This window comes from Gymnoscopelus braueri (genome assembly GCF_963280865.1).
Source record: "Gymnoscopelus braueri genome assembly, chromosome: 13".
NCBI lineage: Eukaryota > Metazoa > Chordata > Actinopteri > Myctophiformes > Myctophidae > Gymnoscopelus > Gymnoscopelus braueri.
The window spans coordinates 27609468-27634467 of record NC_137615.1 but is presented as its reverse complement, the minus strand read 5'-3'; the positions used below and the strand labels follow the sequence as shown (position 1 = coordinate 27634467).

The 25000-nt window shown below is 42.2% G+C and overlaps 4 protein-coding genes across 4 annotated transcripts in view; 2 read left to right on the top strand and 2 right to left on the bottom strand.

Annotated features, from left to right (window-relative positions):
* mmd2a (monocyte to macrophage differentiation-associated 2a) overlaps positions 1-3357 on the bottom strand; it is a 12704-nt gene extending 9347 nt beyond the window's left edge. The window contains exon 1 of the mRNA XM_080446250.1: positions 3151-3357. Within this exon, the coding sequence (XP_080302376.1) occupies positions 3151-3179 (29 nt within the window). The 5' untranslated portion in view covers positions 3180-3357. The remainder of the gene's footprint in view (positions 1-3150) is intronic.
* Positions 3358-7464: 4107 nt separating this feature from the next.
* On the top strand, positions 7465-16757 carry wipi2 (WD repeat domain, phosphoinositide interacting 2). The gene is made up of 12 exons (XM_080447558.1): positions 7465-7695; positions 9010-9092; positions 9846-10015; positions 10352-10448; positions 11002-11099; positions 11428-11520; positions 11616-11686; positions 11935-12048; positions 12489-12653; positions 13379-13486; positions 13673-13770; positions 14728-16757. Exons 1-12 carry the CDS (start codon positions 7622-7624, stop codon positions 14838-14840), a joined length of 1284 nt encoding a protein of 427 aa, XP_080303684.1. The 5' UTR covers positions 7465-7621; the 3' UTR covers positions 14841-16757.
* A 1630-nt stretch (positions 16758-18387) lies between these two features.
* LOC308098396 (E3 ubiquitin-protein ligase TRIM39-like) lies at positions 18388-22317 on the top strand. Its single transcript, XM_080446732.1, has 2 exons — positions 18388-18568; positions 19181-22317. The coding sequence occupies exon 2, from the start codon at positions 19183-19185 to the stop codon at positions 20767-20769; it is 1587 nt and encodes a 528-aa protein (XP_080302858.1). The 5' UTR covers positions 18388-18568; positions 19181-19182; the 3' UTR covers positions 20770-22317.
* A 301-nt stretch (positions 22318-22618) lies between these two features.
* LOC308098389 (myosin-16-like) overlaps positions 22619-25000 on the bottom strand; it is a 37568-nt gene continuing 35186 nt past the window's right edge. The window contains exons 43-45 of the mRNA XM_080446724.1: positions 24995-25000; positions 23757-23980; positions 22619-23232 (exon numbers count right to left, since the gene is read on the bottom strand). The exon at positions 24995-25000 is cut by the window's right edge and continues 195 nt beyond it. Of these exons, the coding sequence (XP_080302850.1) occupies positions 23789-23980; positions 24995-25000 (198 nt within the window). The 3' untranslated portion in view covers positions 22619-23232; positions 23757-23788. The remainder of the gene's footprint in view (positions 23233-23756; positions 23981-24994) is intronic.

Here is a 25000-nt window from a genome sequence, read left to right as displayed (position 1 = left end):
ATTTAAAAACATTGGGGATGGAGTGACTTCATTGGCCTATTCGCAGCGTGCATAAGAAATTTGGTGATCAATACAGCAGTTTGCAAGCTTAGTTCTGGACACAAACACACACACACACACACACACACACACACACACACACACACACACACACACACACACACACACACACACACACACACACACACACACACACACACACACACACACACACACACACACACACACACACACAAACACAGGGTCGAAAACATAATCCATGTCCCCGGCCTTCGGCCTGGTGAAGATAATAATTAAAACATTGTTTCAAAGTTTTTAATGAGCTTATGAGCATCAGTAGTGCAGAATATGCACCAGTAGTATATTCTAAATGTGGTGTCCGATGACTGCAGCCAACAGTATTTGTGACATGCACCTGATTTACAGATGTATCAAAGCTCTATTGATAGTGTTTCTTTCGTCTACATGTAGCCTACAATATTTCCAGCCCCTTGGAACTATAAAGAACTCTCTCTCTCTCTTTCATCTCACATTTCTCCCCATGTCTCTCTTTCAGTTTTGTATTTTATTTTATCATTCTATCTGTTGTCACTCTCACTTCACTTGACTTTCCCTGATCTCACTGACTGTAATGTTACCTGGAAACTAATGTCCCCATAATGATTAATGATTCATGGTACGGAAAACAACAGCTGAGAATGCATACAGTGTCAATTTATCCTTTTGTAACTCTGAGAGTGTATTGTACAAATGTCACATTTGCACACTCTCAGGGTTAATTTTACTGTGTGGTTTCATGCTCTCTTGCAGAGTGGGGTGTGTTGATGTCTTAATGATGTCTTCTACGAATATTGTGCAGCTGTTTCAAGTTGCGGTCAATTCTGCAGAAGGCAAAACCTTCACTAATGCACAGTATTCATTTTAAAATTCATTCAACTCTGTGTAAAAATTAAACAAACAGACTCTTCCAATTGTACACACTTAGATTTAAATGAACACTGAGGATTTTACAGTGTACGGCATGATAATGAATGGTGTCATTGTGGACACTGTACAGTATTGTGCGCCTGTCAATGGATCTAAATGAAGCCGCCTGATGTAGCCTAATAGTTTATGACAGGACTGTGTGTGTGTGTGTGTGTGTGTGTGTGTGTGTGTGTGTGTGTGTGTGTGTGTGTGTGTGTGTGTGTGTGTGTGTGTGTGTGTGTGTGTGTGTGTGTGTGTGTGTGTGTGTGTGTGTGTGTGTGTGTGTGTGTGTGTGTGTGAGTGAGAGAGAGAGTGAGAGACGCACTGAAGCAGAGGGAAAAGGGATACAGAGCCATTGTTATAATAATCAGAACATGATCACCTCTCTCTCTCTCTCTCTTTCACACACTTTCTTTCTGTTTTTTCTCTCCCTTTTCTTTCCATAATTTGTGCTATAGAAGGCATGTACCGCCACATGATTGGTGTGTGTGTGTGTGTGTGTGTGTGTGTGTGTGTGTGTGTGTGTGTGTGTGTGTGTGTGTGTGTGTGTGTGTGTGTGTGTGTGTGTGTGTGTGTGTGTGTGTGTGTGTGTGTGTGTGTGTGTGTTATGTTTTTGCGTAACCATTACAGCACATTCCATACATTAATGGGATTGCAAACATCTAAGAAGATCGAACCCGTCACCCTTTGGATCCTGGTGGAGAACTTATGCACGTGTGTGTGTGGGGGTGTGTGTGTGTGTGTGTGTGTGTGTGTGTGTGTGTGTGTGTGTGTGTGTGTGTGTGTGTGTGTGTGTGTGTGTGTGTGTGTGTGTGTGTGTGTGTGTGTGTGCGTGTGTGTGCGTGTGTGCGCGCGCGTGTGCGTGCGTGTGTGTGTGTGTGTGTGCGCGTGTGCGTGTGTTGGTGGACTCGTGCACAGTCTCTATTATGACTCCAGGGCTGTTCCTTGGAACAGTGAAGATCAAGTTCACCTCCTCTGGGGGGGATTCACAATCTGGTTCTCACGATCATCACCAACTCTCCATTACATACTGATACTAACAGTCAGATCTTAACAGACAGACACAAAGAGATACATAGATGGGGGGGGGCTGCGATCAGTAGGGAGACTTGATTTTAAAAGAAAATAGATCTACGAGATCGAGCTTGTAGATATATTTCTTTGTAGATCGGCTATTTGTAGCCTATGGCCTAAGGCTTAACTGACAAGAAACAAAGCAGGCAGGCTGGAAACTAGACCATTTACAAGCATTGCATTACATTTAGCATTTGTCCTGTGCTCTCTGTGTTTTTGAAATAGAGTACAATGATGCTAAACTAACTACAGAGTTTGTGTTTGGTGTTCAAACAAAGTCATGGGGGGAAAAAGTGAAAAGGGATATAATGGCAGGCAGCTACTGTTCAATAACCAATGTTAGTTAAATGAGGGAGCTGTTTATCACAGATCTGTTCATTTGTTATCCATTCTCCTATGCTGATCATCACTCCCTGCAACCTCTTTCTCTCTATTTTGCTCTTTCACCTTCGCGCGCACACAAGCTCGACCCCCCCCCCCCCCCAACACACACATACGCACACGCACACGCACTAATCCAGTGGTTCCCAAACTGTTTTGCTGAGACCCAAAAGAGAAATCAAATGTTTGCCAGGGACCCAAACTAGTGAAAATAGCAGCTCTACAAGCTCAGAACACGTGGCTTCGCGCAGCATTGTGAGCTTGTAGATCTGCTATCTTTCACTACTTCTTAAACGTTTGTTTTCAAATTTAGGGAATTTCTTTGATTATTATTTTATTCCAGAAATTATTTGTGATTATGTGTTATTGAAATTATATGTTTGAATTTATTTTATTTTTTTAAATGTGTGATTTTTTTGTGGAAATCTTTAGGAAAATAATAATAATTAATGACAAAAAATAAAGGGATATCACTCGCGAGTCCCACAAATGGGTCCCGACCCACTGTCTGGGAAACAGTGCACTAATCTATAACATCCGTTTGATTGCCCCGCAGCGCATCAGTGTGCATGGCTTCACATCAGAGCCGCTGTCACACACACACACACACACACACACACACACACACACACACACACACACACTGTACGGTACAGAACAGAGTGCCAGCCAGGCACATCACGGTGATTAAACATCAGTTCACATTCTTCCCAGCAAAGTTCACTCTACCTTCCAAATGTTGTCTTCTTAAAGTCCATCTCGGTGCTCCTGCCCCATGCCGGATGTCCCAGTCCCTCCGTGCGTCCCAACAGAAACACACGTCTAGCTCAGGCATCGAACGCACAGACTCTACAGCCGCTACTAACACAGCAACACTTGATTTAACTCCTCTGTTGGCACATGGAACACGTAGGACTGGCCTCTCCCCCCCGACCCGATATACAACTCTATCTCTATGCCCCCGACGCGTCAACAACACTGTGATGTGTGTGCGCGTGTGTGGTGTGTGCGTGTCAGGAACTATGCGAGTGGTGTTGGTATCCAGCTCGAAAAAGTGGGGTTTGTTCTGTTCCTCCGACTCAGATGTTTGCAGGATGTTCCGTAAACCCTCCCTCCCTCCCCTGGCTGATAACACACCACCAACCAACCCCTCCCCACGAGCCCACCACAACTCACACACACTACACACACACACACACACACACACACACACACACACACACACACACACACACGCACGCACGCACGCACGCACGCACGCACGCACGCACGCACGCACACACACACACACAGACGCACGCGCGGGCGCACAAACAAACACAGAGGCATGCACACACACGCGCACGCACGCACGCACACACACACACACACACACACACACACACACACACACACACATACACCCTCTCTCTATCTCTCTCTCTCTCTCTCTCTCTCTCTCTCTCTCTCTCTCTCTCTCTCTCTCTCAACTTTCAGTTCATGTCAAAGGGGCTTCATTGGCATGAAAAGCATAATGTTTCCATTGCCAAAGCAATAATAAACGTGTAGCCTAAACAGAGCTTGTTAACTTTGCAATCAAGTATAGTATTCAAAGCTAACTTCAGATACAACAGAAGAATTGTGCTTTTGTTTTTGAAAGTATTATGCCATATACAACATAACCATAACCATTTGACACAGAGGGTGTTTTGCTGTATTGTACTATTATTGTGATCTATTTTTACATATTTTAACTGTGTTATGCCCAGCTAGTGTCAGGAGTCTTGTTTAGTAAATAAGTTGATGGGTCAACTTGTCACACATGACACCATTGCCAGGCTAAAACGCTGACCTTTCACCAACAACAGTAGCCTATGTTGGCCTTTGAAGTTTACAGACTTTACACAGATAGTTCTTTTTGAGAAGGGTGCACTTGGATAGTCCTATTTTCAACCCCCTTCTCATCATCACCCATATTAAACAAAATAAACAATTGTTTAATGTTTTGATGCAGTGTGCCATGCCATGCTCTCTTTGTCTGTCTCTTTCAACATGTGTAGCTCTCTCTTCCAGATACATCTCTTTTACTGCTGCTGTTTGGATTTGCCAAGGAGGAAATTAATGAATTAAGCTGAGCAAAAGCACTGATGTTCTTTTTCCCATATAAAGGCTGTTTCATGCAAAATTATAGCTTACTTCATTAGCATCGACGGACAAACAAACCTAATGACTAATCATTTTGACATTTGTCTAACCATGTATTGATTATTAATCATCAATCATCCAAGGATCAGTATAAGTGGAGCACAATAAAGTCAAGTGTTGTGAACAGGATCCAGTTGTAGAAAGTGACTATGGTAAGTACAATTACTCAAACTAAACTTAAATGCAGCTTTCAGGAACTTTTCCTTGGTTGAGTATTTATTTTGTAATACTTTATACTTCTACTCCACTACACCTCTCCAACTTTCTTTTGATTACTTTAGTTATTAATTATTTGCAGATTTAGATTATTAATACAAAACAATCTACATTAACTGATAAATTGTGATACATGCAGTAGGCAATTATAGGTTAACCAACCCAACAGCATATAAAGTAACTAAAATTAGAACCACTTTACCAGCTGCAACATTAAAGTGATGAACACATTAATGCATTATTAATTACAATCCAATAATGTGAATGGGCCATTCTACATAATGAGTACTTTATACGTTCGGTACTTTAATGCCAATGCTTTTGTATTTTTACCCAAGTAAACTTTTGAACGCAGGACTTTTACTTGTAACAGAATATTTTCTACATTGTGGTTTGCCTTCTTTTACTTGAGCAGTGTAAAGCATATTTATAAATGTAAATATACTGTACTTAAGTACAATTTTGAGGTATTTTGACTTTAGTGGAGTATTTCCAATTTACTATGCTTTTACTTCTATTCCACTATATCTCTGAGGAAAATATTGTACTTTTACTCTACTACAATTATTTGAAAACTTTAGTTACTAGTTACTTTTTAGATTTAGATTTTTATTACTAAACATACATTAACCACTTAATGTGACGCGTTGTGAGGTTGTAGATCTGCTATTTTCAAAAGATTTTTTATACATTTTGAAAACTTGAAATGGGACATTCTGCATAATGAGTACTTTTACTTTTGGTATATTTTGATGCCAATACTTTTGTACTTTTACTAAAGTACATTCTGAATACCAGGCTTTTACTTGTAACAGAGTATTTCTACATTGTGGTATTGATACTTTTACTCAAGTAAAACATTTGAGTACTTCTTCCACCACTGTACTTGAGTACAAATCTGAGTAGGCCTAATACTTCTTCCACCACTGACAGAACCTGGCTGGCAGTTTGTCAGCATGGTGGCATGAGTCCTTAATGCAACACAATTCAGTTTGTCCGGTCAATCCGGACCTCCCATCTTGTGCTTTTAAGGCTGTTGTCAAGGTGACCACAATCCACACGATTGACTTGCACTGTTAGGGTCCCTTTTCTGTCCAGGTGACAGGTCCAGAAGACCTACAAATTAGTCAAACATGTCTTTCTTGAGTCTCTAATAGAGTCTGGTGCATTCTAATTATGTCCAATTTGTAGGCCAACTATTGTAGGAACTGGTGTTAAAATTCAACTAACATCCCAATTCTTAATTGGGCTTACACTCACATTCTAATTTGGACTCACTTGAACTCCCTCTATGCCCATTAGACAGTGAGCCCTCACTTCTCACAACATTGGAGAACCAGTCACTTTCATACGTAGCAGCTCCAAGCCGCTAGAGGTCACTATTGTACATGTTTTGATGGTTTTAGCCTCTTGGTCAGTTATAACCAGGTTATAATATCGGCACCATCAGCAGTGGTGTTTTTGATAATTTGATTGATTGAATACTTTATTTAGAAGTTTGCAGGAAAAAAGAACATGGAAGTACAGTTCAAAACACAAGGTCAACTAGGATTGAAAAGCCCCAAAAAGCCACTGGCTTGTTACATTTACTCAAGTACTGTACTTAAATACAATTTTGAGCTATTTTTATTTTCCAATTTTCAGTACTTTTACTTCTACACTACATTTTAGAGGCAAATATTATACTTTTACTCCACTACAACAATTATATGAAAAAAGTTTAAAAAAAAAGTGAAACAAATAAAAAGAAAAGAGTACTTTTCCGCCGTGAATTCCAGCATGAATACTCAGATTAGTAAAACACGTTTTCCCATCGGTGTATATGTTTTAAAAAGCAAATAGACTTGGCTGTGTCGTGACCATAGGGTGGTGACATGATACTACGTTTTCATCGTCTTCACAGTCACACAATACTGTCTGAGGAAAAAGGATGTTCTGTCCCTTTAAATGTATTGCACGCCGCAGCTCAAAATAGCAGATCTACAAGCTCACAACACGTCTCGGAATTCACGCATTGTGGGCTTGTAGATCTGTCATTTTTGGAGCGCGACACCGTGGTACGACGGACTATCGCAACAGAGCATGCGCGGTAGGGAAAGAGCAACAGCCCTGGCAGTGTTGCCATGTCGGCTTATAATAAGCGACTTTGGGCTTCTTTTTCTGTAAAGTTGCTTGTAATGCTTGTAGCTGGGGGTTGCGTTTTTTTGGGCTTGTTTCTTAAATGTACTTGCTTATTTAGGCTTGCTTCCAACAGTACATTACAGTACATGGAAGTACAAATTCACAATACAAGGTCTACTAAACTGGAAGACTCATTAAGCACTGAGCTTGTTTAAGATCCCCATGCACACAAATCATGATGACATATAAGAGACAGACAGATATACACACTACTATACAGAGCGTCATACAATCAGCTTACAGGTTACTGGTATGAAGAGTGAAAAATATGTACCAAAAAAAATCCAAATATTCCACATTTGTTGCCAGAGTTTTTTGAAAATTGCAGATCTACAAGCTCAACGCGACGCGTTGTGAGCTTGTAGATCGGCTATTTTAACATTGCTCGTGTTGCTTCTTTTGGCTTTGTTTTCCTAGACCTGGGTTGCTTGGTTTCTCCCACAGATTATGGCAACACTGAGCCCTGGTGAAAAACAACAACAATCACTGGAGGAACAAGGCTAAAAAAGAAGCGATGGAAGCTCCTCTGTTGCTCAGCCTCTGATCACAGTTACAAACCCTTTAAACTGCTGCCACATTTCTCACCGGAGCTTCGACGTAAATAAATGGTGTCGAGCCCATGAACCTGGCCAGTCAAAGCGGGGATGCTGGCGGAAGCCAGCTCCTCTTCGCCAACTTCAACCAGGACAACACGTAAGGAAGGGCCGGGGAGGATGAGGAGAGAGGCCGGGCTCTATGGGGGATCCACTGTGGCCTGGTGCTCTGACGTTAGCATGCTTGGCTAATAATGGCTACACAGACAGACAGACAGACAGACTGCATGTCATGAGCCCCTCCGATATGTGATATAAACGTGTTATTTCTCTTGCTATAGCTCAGGGGTCCGGGACCCCTACAGGGGGTCCTCAGAGTTACTACAGGGATTTTTCTTTTCTTTTTTACATTAACCACTTGAACACTAGCATCCCTTTTTCTGTGGAGAACTTTAGCCAAAAAATAGCAGATCTACAAGCTCACAACGCCTCGCATGTGAGCTTGTAGATCGGCTATTTTTGATAAAGAGGTATTGGTGTGGAGGGGAAAAAAGAGCAAGAGAAAAAATAAAAAAGTTTAATCTGAAACACCATTTTATACAACATAGATAGATGGGGGTCCCTGTTTCATCGCTCTCCCAGCTAGGGGGAACCTTGGCCTGAAAAACGTTGAAGACCCCTACTATAGCCCTTTTATTTCACCAAATTGTCACTATATATACAGCCCATCGTTAGCTGTCGATAGCACTGATGTACAGCGTAGCGTAGCAGACGCTAACTTTAGCTAACTAACACAACACGCAGGAGGTGTCATGCTCTGTAACACGAAAGCCATGTAGTAAAAAAGTGAATGCAATGCAGTTAGAAATATTGAGATCATAATGTCAGTTGAACGTGGCTAACGTTAGCACCTTTTTTGTTTTGGTGGTTTTATCATGTACTTACATGTACAGAAGTGTTGCAAGGCAAGGCAGATACACTTTAAAAAGCAGCAATGAATTTCCATGGTGTTTGGTGTACAGTTTGAAATGCAATGTTGGTATGAGTGACATCCAGTTAAACTAGGTTTGCTGATCACTGTCCTTGATCAGAGATGCTTGTTAATGTTATTGCAACACATGTTATTGTGTCGTCTGTGAGCCTGCCTGCCTTGGGTCACTTGTCACCATGTGATGACACAGCCTTTGGTGACAGTGACTGGGAAGCGTGGTTGAGACAGGGAGAGGAAACTGCCAAAAGGTCTCTGTCTCTCTAGTGTTATTTTTGGTAGGACTCCATGTGCTTCAATCACATGCTAAAGGCTCGGGATTCGCAATGTATACACAGGACATTTCTCAGTGCTTATTTGAATAAATTAATACATTTTTTGAGGATTTTTGCTGTGTGTGTGTGAGAGAGAGAGACACTTTGTGTGTCATCTTTCTGCATCATTGTTAGATAATTGCTACTGGTGTGTGTACATCACTTTGCACAGGTCCTTAGCTGTTGGCACTAAATCAGGATACAAGTTCTTCTCCCTCTCATCTGTGGACAAATTGGAGCAGATTTATGAATGTAGTGAGTATCTTCCATTGCTTTGTTCTTTCGCTGTCATCCCTGCTGTGTGCATGTCCGCTATATTTTGTCTGTGTGTGGGTAGAATGAGTATGACAATAATTTATTTATATCTTGTTAAACTTTGTTCTGCTCATGGCCATTTTCCATAGCCATTTGCAGTGCACCATTATGTTAATGGATAATCAACATTAATGCACAACTCATAAGCCAAAATGCAATTACTGCACATCAGCAGCACGTCCACAATGCTTTAAATATTCATTAACCACTTAAACTACAGCATCCGTATTGTGGGGAAAACCTTTGCAGAAAATAGCAGATCAAGCTCACACTGCTTCCGCTTGTAGTCTAGATCTACTATTTTCAGCGAAGATATTTAATGTAGAGAAAAAACAGAAAATATAGCCCTGAGGGACTCCTGTCAACAATATAGGGTTTAAGTGGTTATGTTTGCCCGAGTCTCTTTTCTACTTTTGACAGAATTATCATGAGCTCTAACATCAAGCTATCTCAGTCTGTATGTACAAAGACAATGGGGAAAAAAACATTAGCAGCACTCTGTGCAATATTTCATTGTACCAATTTAGTTACAGATAGGCCATCATTACTAGAAAGTTTTCCATTAGGAATAGACCCACTGACTGGGCCGTCCTGGTTGCTCAGTGGACTATGACACACTAAATGTATGTTTGTCTGTGTCATGGGTTTGATTCATGAACTGTCTGTCTGTCTGTCTGTCTCAATCTTCCTCAGCGGACACGGAGGATGTGTGTATTGTGGAGCGTCTGTTCTCCAGCAGTCTAGTGGCTATTGTCAGTCTGAAGGCGCCCAGGAAGCTCAAAGTGTGTCATTTCAAGAAGGGAACAGAGATCTGTAACTACTCCTACTCCAACACCATACTGGCTGTCAAACTCAATAGACAGGTAGAGAGAAAACGCATACACCATGCAAGCACGCATACACATTCCTATACAGTTTCATTTGTACAATTATACATGGTCTCTTATTTCAACAGGCAGGCAGAAGCCCATTAGTCACTCACACACGCATACACTGGCCCACAATTCAACAGACTGTTAGAAACAAACAAGCGTTTTCATCAAACACAACTTAGACACATTTTGCTTGATGCTTTCTCATAAAAAAAGCTTGCTTATTTGTGTTTCCTGACTTTCCTCTGTACTTTGTGCAGAGCAGAATGCAGTGGCATGGTCCTGTTGTGTTGGTCTTTGATGGTGGTGTTATATTTCCTTTTATAGAGGCTTATAGTTTGTCTGGAGGAGTCACTGTACATCCACAACATCAGGGACATGAAAGTCCTGCACACCATCAGAGAGACCCCACCCAACCCCACAGGTGAGTTTACAACAATGGCCAAGATGATCTCATACTGCCTGTGTATCTCTTGTGTTTTCTCTGTCACTCGGAGCTTGAAAAAATATCTGTATACCCAAGGGCTCTATACTAGATCCCCCTCCTGTTTTTGCTCTACTCTAAATATTTCCACCGAAAATAGCCAATCGGCAAGCTCACGTGTAGCGTTTGAGTTTATAGATCTGCCATTTTCACCGAATGTTAGCCCCAGAATAGGGATGGTAGGGTTCAAGTAGTTTAATCCCTCATAAATGAACATTGACATGACGGATGTTATGTTATAGCCATATGGTCTTGGCCAAGGACACATGACTGCATCTATGACCTTTCTATTACAGGATTGTCACTCTAAACCCTATGCTACCCTAGAACCCAAATGTATGCACTCACTGATTCTCACACTCATTTAACACTCACCCCCATGCCTTACCGTTTGTAACTGAGTTCCTTATATAATGTATGATCTACAATGGTCAGATACATGTGATAGTGTAATTAACTTGCCTTTCTCTGCATTCTCCCTCGCATTCTCTAGGTTTGTGTGCCCTCTCCATCAGTAATGACAACTGTTACCTTGCCTACCCTGGCAGTGCCACGATAGGAGAGGTACAAGTGTTTGACACCGTCAACCTGGTAGGTCAACACACACACACACACACACACACACAAACACAAGCCCCTTTGTATGTGTGTTAAGTCAGTATCATCCTCTTGTATGTGCACTTCCGTTGAGGGGTAGTGTTCTGTGTTGAATTGGCATCGATGCAGACTCGCTGTCAGAGGGTTTTATAGTCTGCTTCCGGGTGGGAGAGCCTTCGTTCAGTGTAGTGAGCCCTTAACGTGAATGCGCAAATGGAGGTGGAGTGGATTGGAATGACATTGAGCCGCACACTCAGGGGAGTATGTGTCTTAACACTGTGTGTAATCTGTTAGTGACTGTCTGTGCATTTCTCTGTTCTAGCGGGCGGCTAACATGATCCCCGCCCATGACAGTCCTTTAGCTGCATTGGCCTTTGATGCTAGTGGAACCAAATTGGCCACAGCCTCGGAGAAGGTATGACTTAGCCTGTCGTTCAATCTCCCGTTTGTTGTGACAATATACTGTATGTGTTACATCTGTGCTGTTTTCTATCTTTCAATACTCCTCAGGGTACAGTGATTCGTGTCTTCTCCATCCCAGAGGGACAGAAACTCTTCGAGTTTCGACGAGGAGTCAAGAGGTGGTGAAATTATTTACAGACGACTCATATAGTTCACTCAGTTCAGTTACTCAGCATTTAGATCTTACACAAGAAAATTGATGTGTGACGTGTATCCTGCTGTTTTTGTGTGTCTGTGTGTGTGTGTGTGTGTGTGTGTGTGACTTGAATTACTCTATTTGTGAGGGCAAAATGTCTGCACAAGTATTGTAGAATTTGAGAAATAGACATTCTGTCCTCCTAAAATGTTGATGTCCTCACTCTTCTAGGTGTGTGAGTATCTGTTCGCTGGCGTTCAGTATGGAGGGCCTCTACCTGTCTGCCTCCAGCAACACAGAGACGGTTCACATTTTCAAACTGGAGACGCAGAAGGAGAAGTATGTGTGAGTATACCTTTTATTACCCACTTGAGCCTAAGTGTAATGGTGTCGCCGCCGTAAATAACTGATGTACAAGTGTGCGTTGCATTTTACACTTGTAAATCAAGTTATTTACTTAGAATTATAGCAAGCATACAGCAGGAAATCTACTGATTTACAAGCGAGAAACACACGTAGCTCGCTTGTGTCACTTAAATCAGTTATTTTCGGTGAGGAAGACTGTCGTGTGACCTCATCCTACTGAAAGTGTCGCTGAGACGGTCAGACTGCTATTTCTTACTCATTTTCTTATGCTCCTTGTAATTCTAGAAACTGGTTTCTCACTGTGTGTGTGTGTGTGTGTGTGTGTGTGTGTGTGTGTGTGTGTGTGTGTGTGTGTGTGTGTGTGTGTGTGTGTGTGTGTGTGTGTGTGTGTGTGTGTGTGTGTGTGTGTGTGTGTGTAGCCCAGCGGAGGAGCCCACCACATGGGGAGGGTACCTGGGGAAAGTGCTGATGGCGTCAACCACCTACCTGCCAGCCCAGGTCACAGAGATGTGGACCCAGGGACGAGCCTTCGCCACCGTACGACTGCCCTTCTCTGGACACAAGAATATCTGTGCCCTGGCTGTGTGAGTACACACAAATGCATTGCAGACACATACATCTCTCAAACAAAACATACATAGCCATGTGAGACATGTTTTCAGTGTTTCGTTGTGTGTATGTACTGTAGGCTGTGCACCCTTATAAGGTAGGTGGTTGACATGCTGTAACTGTTGGTGTTTTCAGATGAATCGCACCGTAGCCATAGGGGCCTGTCTTTATATTCCAGATTCAAGAGTTTATTTGCCACTCACTCATACAAGTGCAAGCAGCAAAATGTTTATTTGCTGTTTACAAAATAAGAGACGGTGGTGCTGGTTCACCTCAGTAGTCCAAGCATATCTGGAACATGTCTGGAGTATGCTAGGCACGGAGAGCATGTCTGAAGAATGCCAGTCTCGGAGAGCATGTCCAGAGCACGCCAGACACAAGAGAGTCAAACAAATCAATCCCACCGTCTCATCTAATTTTGAGTAGCTACAGCAGGAACCATGACTTGCAGTTTCCCATGATGATGTCATGCTAACTAACCCGCCCCCCCTCCCTCCCCCCAAAAAAAGAAAGAAAAAGAGACAACTCAAGAGATTACTTATGAGGCCTAAATGATTTAGTTTTTCTAAACACTGCGTAGAGACTGCATATGGTCACTGTCTGTTCTTGCCTTAGAACAAGTACTCTAAAGTTCTGAGTGTATGCATAGTGTGTGTGTGTTTATGTTTCTCACTGTGTGTGGTTGTCTTTGCTGATACAGGATCCAGAAGATCCCACGGTTGCTAGTAGCGGCCGCTGATGGCTACTTGTATCTGTACAACCTAGACCCTCAGGAGGGAGGAGAATGCACACTTATGAAACAGCACAGGTAACACACACACACACACATGGAACGTGCTGTACTGCCTCTGCACGATGTGTAAACATGAATACACTGTCACCACACACACACACACACACACACACACACACACACACACACACACACACACACACACACACACACACACACACACGTGTCTCATTACTGTGTCGGTCCTTGTGTTGTGTCCAGGTTAGATGGCAGCACTGAGGCGCCCAACGAGATCTTGGAGCAGGGGTCACATGATCGCCCACTGGTGGCTCAGACCTACGGCACTGCAGTTACTAAAGGTATAGTGCAAACATGCCTCACATGTCACACACTGGTAAGATAAGAAGCTTTACATTTAAGTTCATCATTAACCAAACTGTAACCTGTTTAAAAGGAAACGTAAAGTCCACATCAATGATTCGCAACAAGCTGCAGCATTTTGAAATGAACCCGTTGCATGTCGGTGCAACTTTGGGCTTTCTGTTGCAAGTGGTTGAAGTTGCAACTAGTTGCGTTGCGAATCATCTGTGTAATAAGTAAGCCTTGCCGAGCCATCGGGCCCATACGGCAGGGGCCTATCTCCTGTCTCTGTAGTGTGAGGCAGCTTGAAGTACATCCCCCTGGACATGACGCTAGTAGGTCGCAGGGACTTACCCCAATCCAACCCTTGATGCCGAGTGCCATACAGGGAGGCATTGGGTGCCATTTTTAGTCTTTGATTTGACCAAGCCGGTGGATCGAACCCCGACCTCCCAGTCTCAGGGTGCACACTCTAATCACAAGGTAAATGGTAAATGGTGCATTTATATAGCGCTTCTATCCGAAGCGCTTTACATTGATTGTGCCATTAACCCATTCACACACACATTCATACACCGATGGCAGAGGAAACCATGCAAGGCACCAACCTGCTCATCGGGAGCAATTAGGGGTTCAGCGTCTTGCTCAAGGACACTTCGACACTAACTTTAGGGGAGTGCCCCAGCCCGGGATCGAACTGGGAACCTTGCGGTTTTCCAGTTCACTCTACCCGGCCACTCTACCCCTGAGCCACTGCCGCCCCATAGGCCCAAGGCCACTGAGCTGGTGTGGACTAGGCTTAAGCCAAATATGTCTTGCTTACTTTGTGGCATTATTGCTGTGTTTTATCTGAATATAATGTTCAACAAGAACGTCAGTTGTTACGTACCAAGTTGCTTTGGGAGCTTAGAGTATACTCCCGGTGTAGGATTTGACCCTTGAACTGTGTCTCCTAGGTTACTGTGAGGAGCAGGGCGCTGTGGGAGGGGCAGGCTTGGAGGACGACCTCAATGACCTGCGATTGGAGGAGGAGAACGAGCAGCCGCCGCTCATCCTGGAGACTGACTGAAGGATGGCTGCAGCGATCAATCAGAGGGCTCCTCTGGCGCTGCTATGAACATGTGACACAAGGGGAGGGAAGGGCAGGATTAAAGGCGGGGTGGGCGTGTGGAGCATTTAAACGCTCAAGCACTCAAGAGCCCGTCTCGTCAGTCTGTCTGTCCACGTACATGTCTACCTTTCTTCTCCCTACCCTCCCTCCCTCCCGTCTCTCGCTCCCTGATTCAATTTGCCCCCGCCCCCCCCCCCTCGGTTCCCCTGCGCGGGTGAACTTGAAGCTTTGCATGTACATGTGCCAACCGCTTAAAAAAAACAACCCATGAAACATTCAGACAAAAACAAAAGTGCTCCTATGCGAACACCTGGTGAAAGAGTGTTTTGGAGCCTGTGTGCCCAACATCCTCTTTGCAAATGTAGCTCTTGTCTCCAGGTAGTCACACACACACACACACGCACACACTCCCTTAAATTGAATTGGTCATCCTATAAGTGCCTCTCTGCCCTGTCGTCATGGTTTGTTTTGTTTCAAGAGGGTTGATTTCCTCCCTCTGGCTAATAAAAGCTGTTTTATTTTCCAGTTTGATTCTAATCCTGTGTGCGTGCGTGCGTGCGTTTTAATTTCTGACCCTCTCCTCACACACACCCTCTCCTATACACGTCCCTGCCAGAAGTGAGGTGTATTGCAGTGGTAGGGTGTGTGTGTGTGTGTGTGAGAGTAGTAGCTCACTCTGAAGTTTTGGTTTTATCTTTCGAAGAATGTTGTCGAACCTTTTGGCATGAGGCAGAGAATACACTATATACAATACTTTTGAATGTGTGTGTGTATGCAGGCTGATACGTGTGTGCGATAGAGAAAGATTATGCAAGATGGAATACTGTGTGTGTGTGTGTGTGTGCGTGTGCGTGTGCGTGTCCGCACTGGGCATTTACATCCGCGAAACATTTAGAAATTAGCCTTCAATTGTTATAGTTGGCACAGTCCACACGGCACAGTGGACCTTTCTACCCTTTTCCCCCTCTATAAGGCCTGCAGCCATTGGTTGACTTAAATCTCTATTACTCATATCTGTCTCTGTCTCTCTCTTTTTCTTTTAAATCTACGTAACCAATCATTTGTCATGCGTAAGAAAACATGCATGGTGGTGTTGATGTGGTACTGTGTCCTTACATGAAAGACACGAAGATGATCAAATGAGTCATGAGACAGATGGACATAAAGGAACTCTGGTCCCAAATGAAAGTTCTCAGCGCTGCAGTTGTAAGCCCATCAGCTGCACTGTTGAGAGTTATCCTTCGCATCTTCCTTAATGCTTGATTTATACAGATCTACAAACTCGCAACAGAACGTGGCGCGTGCTAGGCTTGTAGATTGGCTATTTTCAGCGCGCAACGCCCTCATACAACAAGTATAATGCCTGATTTATACCTGAAAATAGCAGATCTACGCGCTCATAACACATTGCGGTGCGATGCTTTACGAGCTTGTAGACTAGCAATTTTTGGTACGCAACATTGGCAACTAAGTATAAATCACCCTTGAATCAGGCTCAACACATTTCTGCTCCTCTCTGTACTTTACTTGATGTGGCAAGATATCTCACCACTGGACCATGTTACCAGGCGATGCTGTGGATTCAAGCTTTTTTAGAAATTCTGGGGTCTCTTTGTCGGCTGTGCAGGAGCTGAACTATGGGTTTTAATTTGGCCGGCCTGACACGTAGTGCTTGAGGCTCATCATTTTGGTCCAGAATTCTGCATGGTTTCCCGTTCTCCTTTGATATGTGAGGCGTAAAGGTTAAATCGCTAAAAAGAAGGCTAGCAGTGGGGGAGTTGGAGTGTGAGACGTTTTCTAATGATTTTGTATAAAAACAAATGTGAAATGTTCATCTGAAACTAAAATGAAAATAAAATCCATGTTGATGTATTATGGTTGCTGGCTTTTTTTTTTTTTTTTACATTTATTTGTAAAAAGTTAAAATGCAATGTGACAAGAACTGTAAGAATCATTGCTTTTGTTTGTATTCAGCATTATCCGAGTGTGTGAGAGAAAATGGTTTATTCTATTAACTGAGGATTGTACTGTTTATGTAAACATTTGGAGATCGGTATCAGCCAGAGTGCAGGAGTGTATCCCTGTTTCACAATGCACTAGACTCCTGGGAGATGGATTGCTGAGGTGGAGCGCAACACCTACCATCAGCTCCCAGTACTTGGTTTAATACCGCACAACTTTCCGCACCCAAGCCGTGCTACACCTACGCTGAGTTTCGCATTAAAGGAATAGTTCATCATCCCCAAAATGACTTTTTCTATCGATTAGTCACCCCATGGAGACTTGAATTCATTCATTTTTTGTTGCATTCCTAAGCCAATAATTTGATGACCGACAGCGGTTCCGGTAGAGAGTCTCCTTTGTATCTCCTACCTGAACCGCTGCCTACCGGTCCGCTGGTCATCAAATTATTGGCTTAGGAATGCGAAAAAACTAAAATATCCATAAATTCAAGTATCCATGGGGTGACTAATCGATAGAAGAAAATATTTTTGGGGGGTGAACTACCTTTAATATATTCTTGAAGTTCTACAGTACTGTTTTTATTATAACACTTTGTGTTCTTTTTAATGACGGTCCAGGCATTGTGTGGACTAAGTAAAGAAATAATTTACATCTATACTAGGCAGACAGTGGCTTATAGTGGCTGCCAAGATATTGCATAAGAAAAAGACATTAGATGTTAGACATCTTGCTTGTGATCATTTTCAATGGCATTTTGCACTGCACTAAATGACTAAGCACGTTTTGACCACCTTGGTGGTCAATTAATTCTGAACTAATCAATGACAACTTGAACACTTTTTTTTTTTTTTAACAAGCCTATTCATACCTACTTTATATGCTACCTACCGTACTTGCAATTAATTAAATTAAACTCTGGCACAGCTCCATGATTTGAGATGAGATGTGATGTGATAGGATTGCCTGATTTCTCCTTACATCTTCTCCCTCCTCATCACCCAGCTTTTAGTCAATCTCATTAAAACAAGCACTTTGAAATGCATTTCAATATTAAAACAGGACATTATCATGAGTCTCTCTCTCACGCTCAATATTGCATTGGCTATTTCAGGGGTCTTCAACGGTATAGCCTGGAAACCAGACGAAGGGGGTCCGGGACCCCTAGGGGGTCCTCAGAGTTACTACAGGTGGGCCGCCAAATCTTTGTGTGATATGATTTTCCTTTGTACATTTATAACCACTTGAACCCTAGCATCCCTTTACTGAGGAGAACTTTAGCCAAAAATAGCAGATCGGCTATTTTTGGCAAAGAGGTATATCTTTCTATATATAGAGGGGGTCCCTGCTTCATCTCTCTCTCTCAGCTAGGGGGTCCTTGGCCTGAAAAATGTGGAAGACCCCTGGGCTATTTCACCCAATATTGCCATCTAGTGGTACATGCAAGGATCTGATGATGCCTGCCCCTATAAAGTGTTAACTTTGATGAGGAAGAGAAAACAGGAGGATCATTCTGAAGGGGAGGTGCATCTCTCCATTTCTCAGAAACGAAACCACTGTAGTTCTGCAGAAACGATTCTGTATTCTAAAACCTCAACTATAACGATTCTTAAAGCATTTTCACATCAGAGATAGGTCTAAGTCATCACATGCTCCCTTCTTTTGAAGGTGTTTAAAACCAAGACTAAGGATTTTCAGAAAGAGAAGCTTCTACATCCAAACAGGTTGGTTCAACATTCCATTTTAGTGGATGTTATGAAATAGCACACTTCCTGTATGGAGTACTTGAACGTGTATGTTGTTTCTGTTTGCATTTTACATTTATAGATATTTGTACGTATTTATATGGCAAGAAAAATAGACAGGACAGCACTCCAAGTTTACTTATTTGGGGGTCTTGTTCATTATGTGCACTGGTAATTTGAATTTCACAACCAATGCAATTGTGTGGGATTAATTAAGTGCATTGTGGAAGAGTGTTCCTATGATCTATCTTTTAGTAGGCTAATCTAGTTTGTGACTCCCCTGCTGAGATAGTCCTGTTGTGCGGCACTTGTTAACATCTATACTTAACTTAACCGACCTATCTATCTCTTGGTTTGGAAATTGCTAGTACACACAAACATCAGTGTGGCAATTAAAAAGTCAAATTGGAGTGCTATCCTTTGTATTTATCTTATTATTAAGCACTTAAATAATCTAGTACCAAGTTTTCAGACTATAATCATGAGTTGAGTGCATTGTTTTTGCTCTCAGAGTGAGAGCATAAACACTACTGTATAATACAATATTAATTTGGCTTAATAAAACCTCCCCTCCGTTCTCTTCTCCTCCAGCTATGGCCTCTGCCAGCAGTTTCATATCAGAGGAACAGTTCCTCTGCTCTATCTGTCTGGATCTCTTCAGTCAGCCTGTAACTATTCCATGTGGACACAGCTTCTGCGAGGCCTGCATCATTAAGTACTGGGACAGCAGTGAGTTCTGTCACTGTCCCATGTGTAAAAAACTTTTTCAGCAGAGACCAGATCTCTTTGTCAATACTCTGATCTCTGAGGTGGCTGCCCATTTCAGGAAATCTAAACAAGATGATCTCATGCCAGTGGAGGTCCCCTGTGATGTCTGCCCTGACACTAAGCTTAAAGCCCTGAGAAGCTGCCTGGTGTGTCTGGCTTCTTATTGTGAGACACATCTGGAGCCTCATCATAGAGATGCAGCTTTTAAGACGCACAAGTTAATTGATGCTGTAAGACTGGAGGACAGGATGTGTAAAGACCACGGCAGGATGCTGGAGCTCTTCTGTAGAACTGACCAAACGTGCATTTGCATCATGTGTTTAACAGAACATAAAGCTCATGACCCAGTCCCGTTAGAGGTAGAGTATGAAGAGAAGCAACCTCAGCTGGAGCAGAAAAAGGCAGAGGTACTGGAGATGATCCAGGAGCGACAGGAAAAGATCCAGCAGTTCAAAATCTCAGTAGAGCAGAATAATATAATCGCAGAGAGAGAAAAAGCAGACACTCTTCAGGTCTGCTCTGCTCTGGTGTCTTCCATTCAGAGAACACAGGCTGAGCTCATCGAGGTGATAGAGTTGAAGACAAGATCGGCAGCACATGAAGCAGATGGCCTCATCAAGCAGCTGGAGGAAGAAATCACTGAGCTCCAAAGGAAAAGCATTGAGCTGGAGCAGCTCTCACACACCGAGGACCACCTCCACCTTCTCCAGAGCTTCCTCTCCCTCTCCACCTTTTCACAACTAACTAGTGGGCTTACACTGTCCTGTGAAGTGAGTGTGAAGACTACACGGACAGCTATCGCTCAGCTGCAGGACACACTGGATGGAGAAATGGAGAAGCTCCCTGAAGTCAAGCTAAAGAAGATTCAGCAGCAGTATGCAGTAGATGTGACTCTGGACCCTGACACAGCGCATCCCAATCTTATCCTATCATCGGATGGGAAACAAGTGAAATATGGAAACACGAGTAAGACACTTCCTGATAAGTCAGAGAGATTTGATACAGTTCCCTGTGTGCTGGGAAAAGAGGCTTGTTCATCAGGAAAATATTATTATGAGGTTCAGCTTAAAGGGAAGACTGCATGGACTTTTGGTTTTGCTACAAAGTCCATCAAAAGAAAAGGCAATGTGGACAACAAGCAATGCGTTATTTTGCAGGTGATCAATGGAGGAAAATACTCAGCAACGCATGCAATTATCATACCAAAAACTGTAAAAATGAATCTGCAGAAGATTGGTGTGTTTGTAGATTATGAGTTAAAGCAGATCTCGTTTTATGACATTGAAACCAGGGCTCTTCTCTCCCGCCGCAATTGCACATTCAAAGAGGAACTCTACCCATTTTTTTCTCCAGTCATTCTTGATGGTGATGAACCAGCTCCTCTGATCATCACTAAAGTTAATCCAAAATGAACCTGTATGTTTGTATCACTCTCATTCTTGAGTTTTGTGGAAGGAAGTCGATTATTGCCGTTTTTAATTGCGGAAGTGCAGTAAGAAATCAAACATTAAGACATTCAAACAATACAATTAAAGAAGATTACAATTTATGAAAGGCCTTCGATAAAAGTAGGTTTTAAGAAATGACATAAAAGAATATACTGATTTATCAAGCCTGAGCTCCTCAGGCAGGCCATTCCAGAGCCGAGGATCTGTGACAACAAATACAGTCACCATTTGTCTTCAGCCTTGACTCAGGAACAACGAGCAGGTTCCCACCTGATGACCTCAGGCTTCTAGCGATTAATAACTCAAAAATGTATGGGTCAGGCCATGAAGTGCTTTAAAAGTAAGCCTAATCAATCAAATCTTTAAATCAATCCTAAGACAGTCAGGCAAGTGTAGGGAGGTTAAAATAGGAGATATATGATCTCTTCTCCTGGTTTTATTTTAGTCTAGCAGTAGTGTTATGTAAAATTAACATCTTATTGAGTGTTCTTTTGTTGACTAAGGCTTTTATTCTGATCCGATATATTCCTGAGATGATAAACTAGTTTGTGATCAAATAAGACAAAGAAGGTTTTTGGCAACAGTCATGACATTGTTGGATAAATTACCAAATGATGACTGAATTTCAGAATGCAAGTGCAGAATGCATCTAGTCTTTAGTATCTGCTAGGCAAGACAAGTTTATATAGGGTTGTTGGCCTCACTGGAAGAATATGTATATTGTCACCAATGGGAAGCATAATAGGCTTTTCCACCTAATATCTTACAGTATGGAAATAAGGACAAAAGGATTGGACTTAAATGTACAATATAATTAACAATTTAACATACAGTATATTCAACAAAATATTAGGATTTGGTGACATTTTCAAACTTTTATGTTTAGAAGTCTTGACTACTTCTAGTCAATTGTATGTAATGTTGGTCTTAGGGACAAGACTGAGAGTTGAGTTATGTTAATGGTGATGGTGAAAAAGATGATGTTGATTATGACAGTAATTACAGTACGATGAAGATAAATATAATTCAGGATTCAAATGAGAGACATGAGCAAGAGGAGTGTGTCAGGGAGGAGTTAAAATGTCATATGTTCATGAAAATAAAATGAAAATAAAAGCCATGTTGATGTACAGTTACAGTATAATATGAACACTGGTCTTTGTCTTTTTGTTACTGACATTGCTTTGTCAGCGGGGAAAGATGTACTGTGACATCCAATATATGAATCATGTTTAGATTTAGTCATATGCATTTGCTTTCTATTATCTATTATCTATTATCTATTATCTATTTCTATTAATTCCAGAGCTAAGTGTTTTTTTGTATACTTTATGGAAATAAACAGTAGGCTGCCCCAAAGAGATGATTAACTTTTGTTTCGGTAAGGTCACAATTGAGGTTAAGGTCAAAATTGAGTGGTGGATGTTCTTGAAACAGTAGGCTGCCCTCAGTGCCCTGGATTGATGATTATCATTTGGGTCAAAAAGGACAAGGTCAGAATTATATAATCGTTATCGGAGAGACATTAGAGATGTGTGGGCAGGGTTTGCACCTCTAGGTGATTGAGTCACAACCAAAGGGTCACTTATCTACAGCACATAAAATGCTGAGTATGAGGGAACTAGCAATACATTTTTAATTATTGGTCTTCCTTTCATCAGATGTTCAATGTCTTATTTTGTGTTGGGTTATTATTACAGCACCAAGTGCCAAATAAAATTCCTTGTATGAACCGACAATGAAATGACAATAAAATAAGACTAATAATAATAATGACCAATAAACACATTTCTCTTGCTTGTGGTTTATTAAGACTATACGGCAGACAGTCTACACACACTGTTAACACACAGTAGTGACACACTCAGGTGGGTTCTCTATCGTTGATGTGAGAACACAGCTTACCCCACTACCTCTCTCCATCAAAAAGACACTAACAGAGAGATGACAGAATATAGAATAGAAACACATTTGGACAAACAATATCTCTCACACAAAACAAACACACATCTGGTGGATTCTTGCATCCAATGTACTTTACAATATGAGAGTATAGGGAAGGTCCATGTTGGAATCAACCCATCCTGAGTTCCAGAGCACCACAACAAAAACGCACACACTCAGACACAGGTATCATCAATCATTAAACACACACATACAGTACAATGATGGTATACATCAGTCTAGGCACACTTGACAGTACATAGTAGGCTAGAATTCCACCAACAACATACTATATGACAATTCCTAAAACTAATTAGGATTAAGACTATCTGTGATGTTTAAGACTTATTTAAGACTTTCTAAGTAGGAGGGGTCGGTGGGGGGTTTTCTTAAGACTGTCAGGAGATAATGGAGTGTGAATTCATCTTCTCCCTGTTGTCAGAGGTCCTCTGGAGGGAGAAGAGGGTGTGAGAGGGTGTCACTCTGTGGAGACAAACAGAAACAGATGATTATTTGCTGGGATGTGATTGGGATGCACCACTGCATTTGCAGTGTTGTGACTGCAATTACATTATTACATATTATGAGGACAATTTTCCTGGTCCTCACAAGAGAAATGGTTGTTTTATGATGTAAACAGATTTGGGGAGCTAGCCTTACAATTAGGAAAAGATTAAGGTTGGTGATTAGACCTTTGGAGGTTAGGTTTGGGGGTTATGGTTAGAGTTTTCCATATTTGATATGTAGTAACTTAGGTGTACGGCAATGTCATACACTGAAACATAACCAATCTACTGTACTAGCTCACAACACATTGCAGCCTGACACGTTGTGAGCTTGTAGATCTGTTATTGTCTGGCTATTTTCAGCTATTTTCAATGCCGTCCTAAAATGTTGATGTCCTAATATTGTTAGGATTACAAATGTGTGTGTGTGAGACTGTGTTGTGCACCCACGTGATCGTGCGTGTGTACGTGTGTGCGTGTGTGCGTGTGTTGTTCACTCACCTGTCCGTACTGTGTGCATGTGTGTTCCTCTACTAGTCATCGTGCCCTTTAGGCTTGGTGACCTGCACGATTTCCACGGAGGTGAAGCCCTTGGTGGTGGAGGCACGGTTCCTGGTCCTCATCTTGTTCAGGGATACCTCTGCCATCTCTGCACGCTCCTCTGCATCGTCCAGCTCATGGACCGTCTTCTTGTACTTAGACAGGCTGCTGTTAGCCTGCTCCTCCTACATGGCCATATAAAGCATTTGATTCATACATTCATATCATCTACATCAGGGTTTTCCAAACCTTTCAGTTGAAGACCAAAAGGATATATTTGGTGTCTCCCCGGGACCCAAACAAAACACATTATGAATGAACTACTCTTAAGTAGTCTATTTAACAGTGAAAATAGCAGATCTACCAGCTCACAATAAATACCAAAACACAGTCGCCCTGGGGCAAATCCAGCGACCTCAGAATGGTCGCCACCTGGTATTCCAAAACGTAACCTCAGTAAACTATGCCTAAAACCTAACCTTATTCCTAAACGTAACCTCAGCAAAACGGTGCCAAAACCTAACCTTATTCCTAGACTTAACCTCAGTAAAACCGTGCCTACACCTAACCTTATTCCTAAACTTAACCTCAGTAAAACTATGTGTAACCCTAAACTTATTTCTAACCTTATCCTCAGTAAAGCAAATACAAGAATACAAGAACCGTTGGGGGCGGGCGTGTTTTGGGGCGAGCGTTCCGGTTACCCTCACAATGGGTTGCGATGCGACTCGTTGTGAGCTTGTAGAGCTGCTATTTTCACTAATTCTTAAACGCTTTTTAAATGTTTGGAATGTTTTAGGTTTTTAGGTGAAATTTCGGAAATTCTTTTGAAAAACCTTTGAATTCCTTTTTGAGAATTGACCCATAAAATTGGTTGCACAAACCCAAAATGGTCGAAACACTGATCTACATTCACACGTTAAACTTTATGTATGTGTCTAAACCTGTTTGTGCAAACGTGTGTGTGTGTGTGTGTGTGTGTGTGTGTGTGTGTGTGTGTGTGTGTGTGTGTGTGTGTGTGTGTGTGTGTGTGTGTGTGTGTGTGTGTGTGTGTGTTTTCATTTATGACCACCTCATACACTGCCTTGCCAGAAGTGAAGTGTTTCGCACTAGTACAGTGTAGTATGGTGTGTTTTTTTTATTGTGTTTCTACTCTCGCTTTCACTCTCCCCCCCTCCCCCTCATCTTGCAATACTCACAGCGTC

Excerpts from the sequence above, each read along its gene's own strand:
- wipi2 (XM_080447558.1), top strand. The coding sequence starts at position 7,622 with ATGAACCTGGCCAGTCAAAGCGGGGATGCTGGCGGAAGCCAGCTCCTC. Across the intron at positions 11,521-11,615 it reads TGGCCACAGCCTCGGAGAAG|GGTACAGTGATTCGTGTCTT; the intron begins GTATGACTTAGC and ends AATACTCCTCAG. Across the intron at positions 13,487-13,672 it reads ACACTTATGAAACAGCACAG|GTTAGATGGCAGCACTGAGG; the intron begins GTAACACACACA and ends TGTTGTGTCCAG.
- LOC308098396 (XM_080446732.1), top strand. The coding sequence starts at position 19,183 with ATGGCCTCTGCCAGCAGTTTCATATCAGAGGAACAGTTCCTCTGCTCT.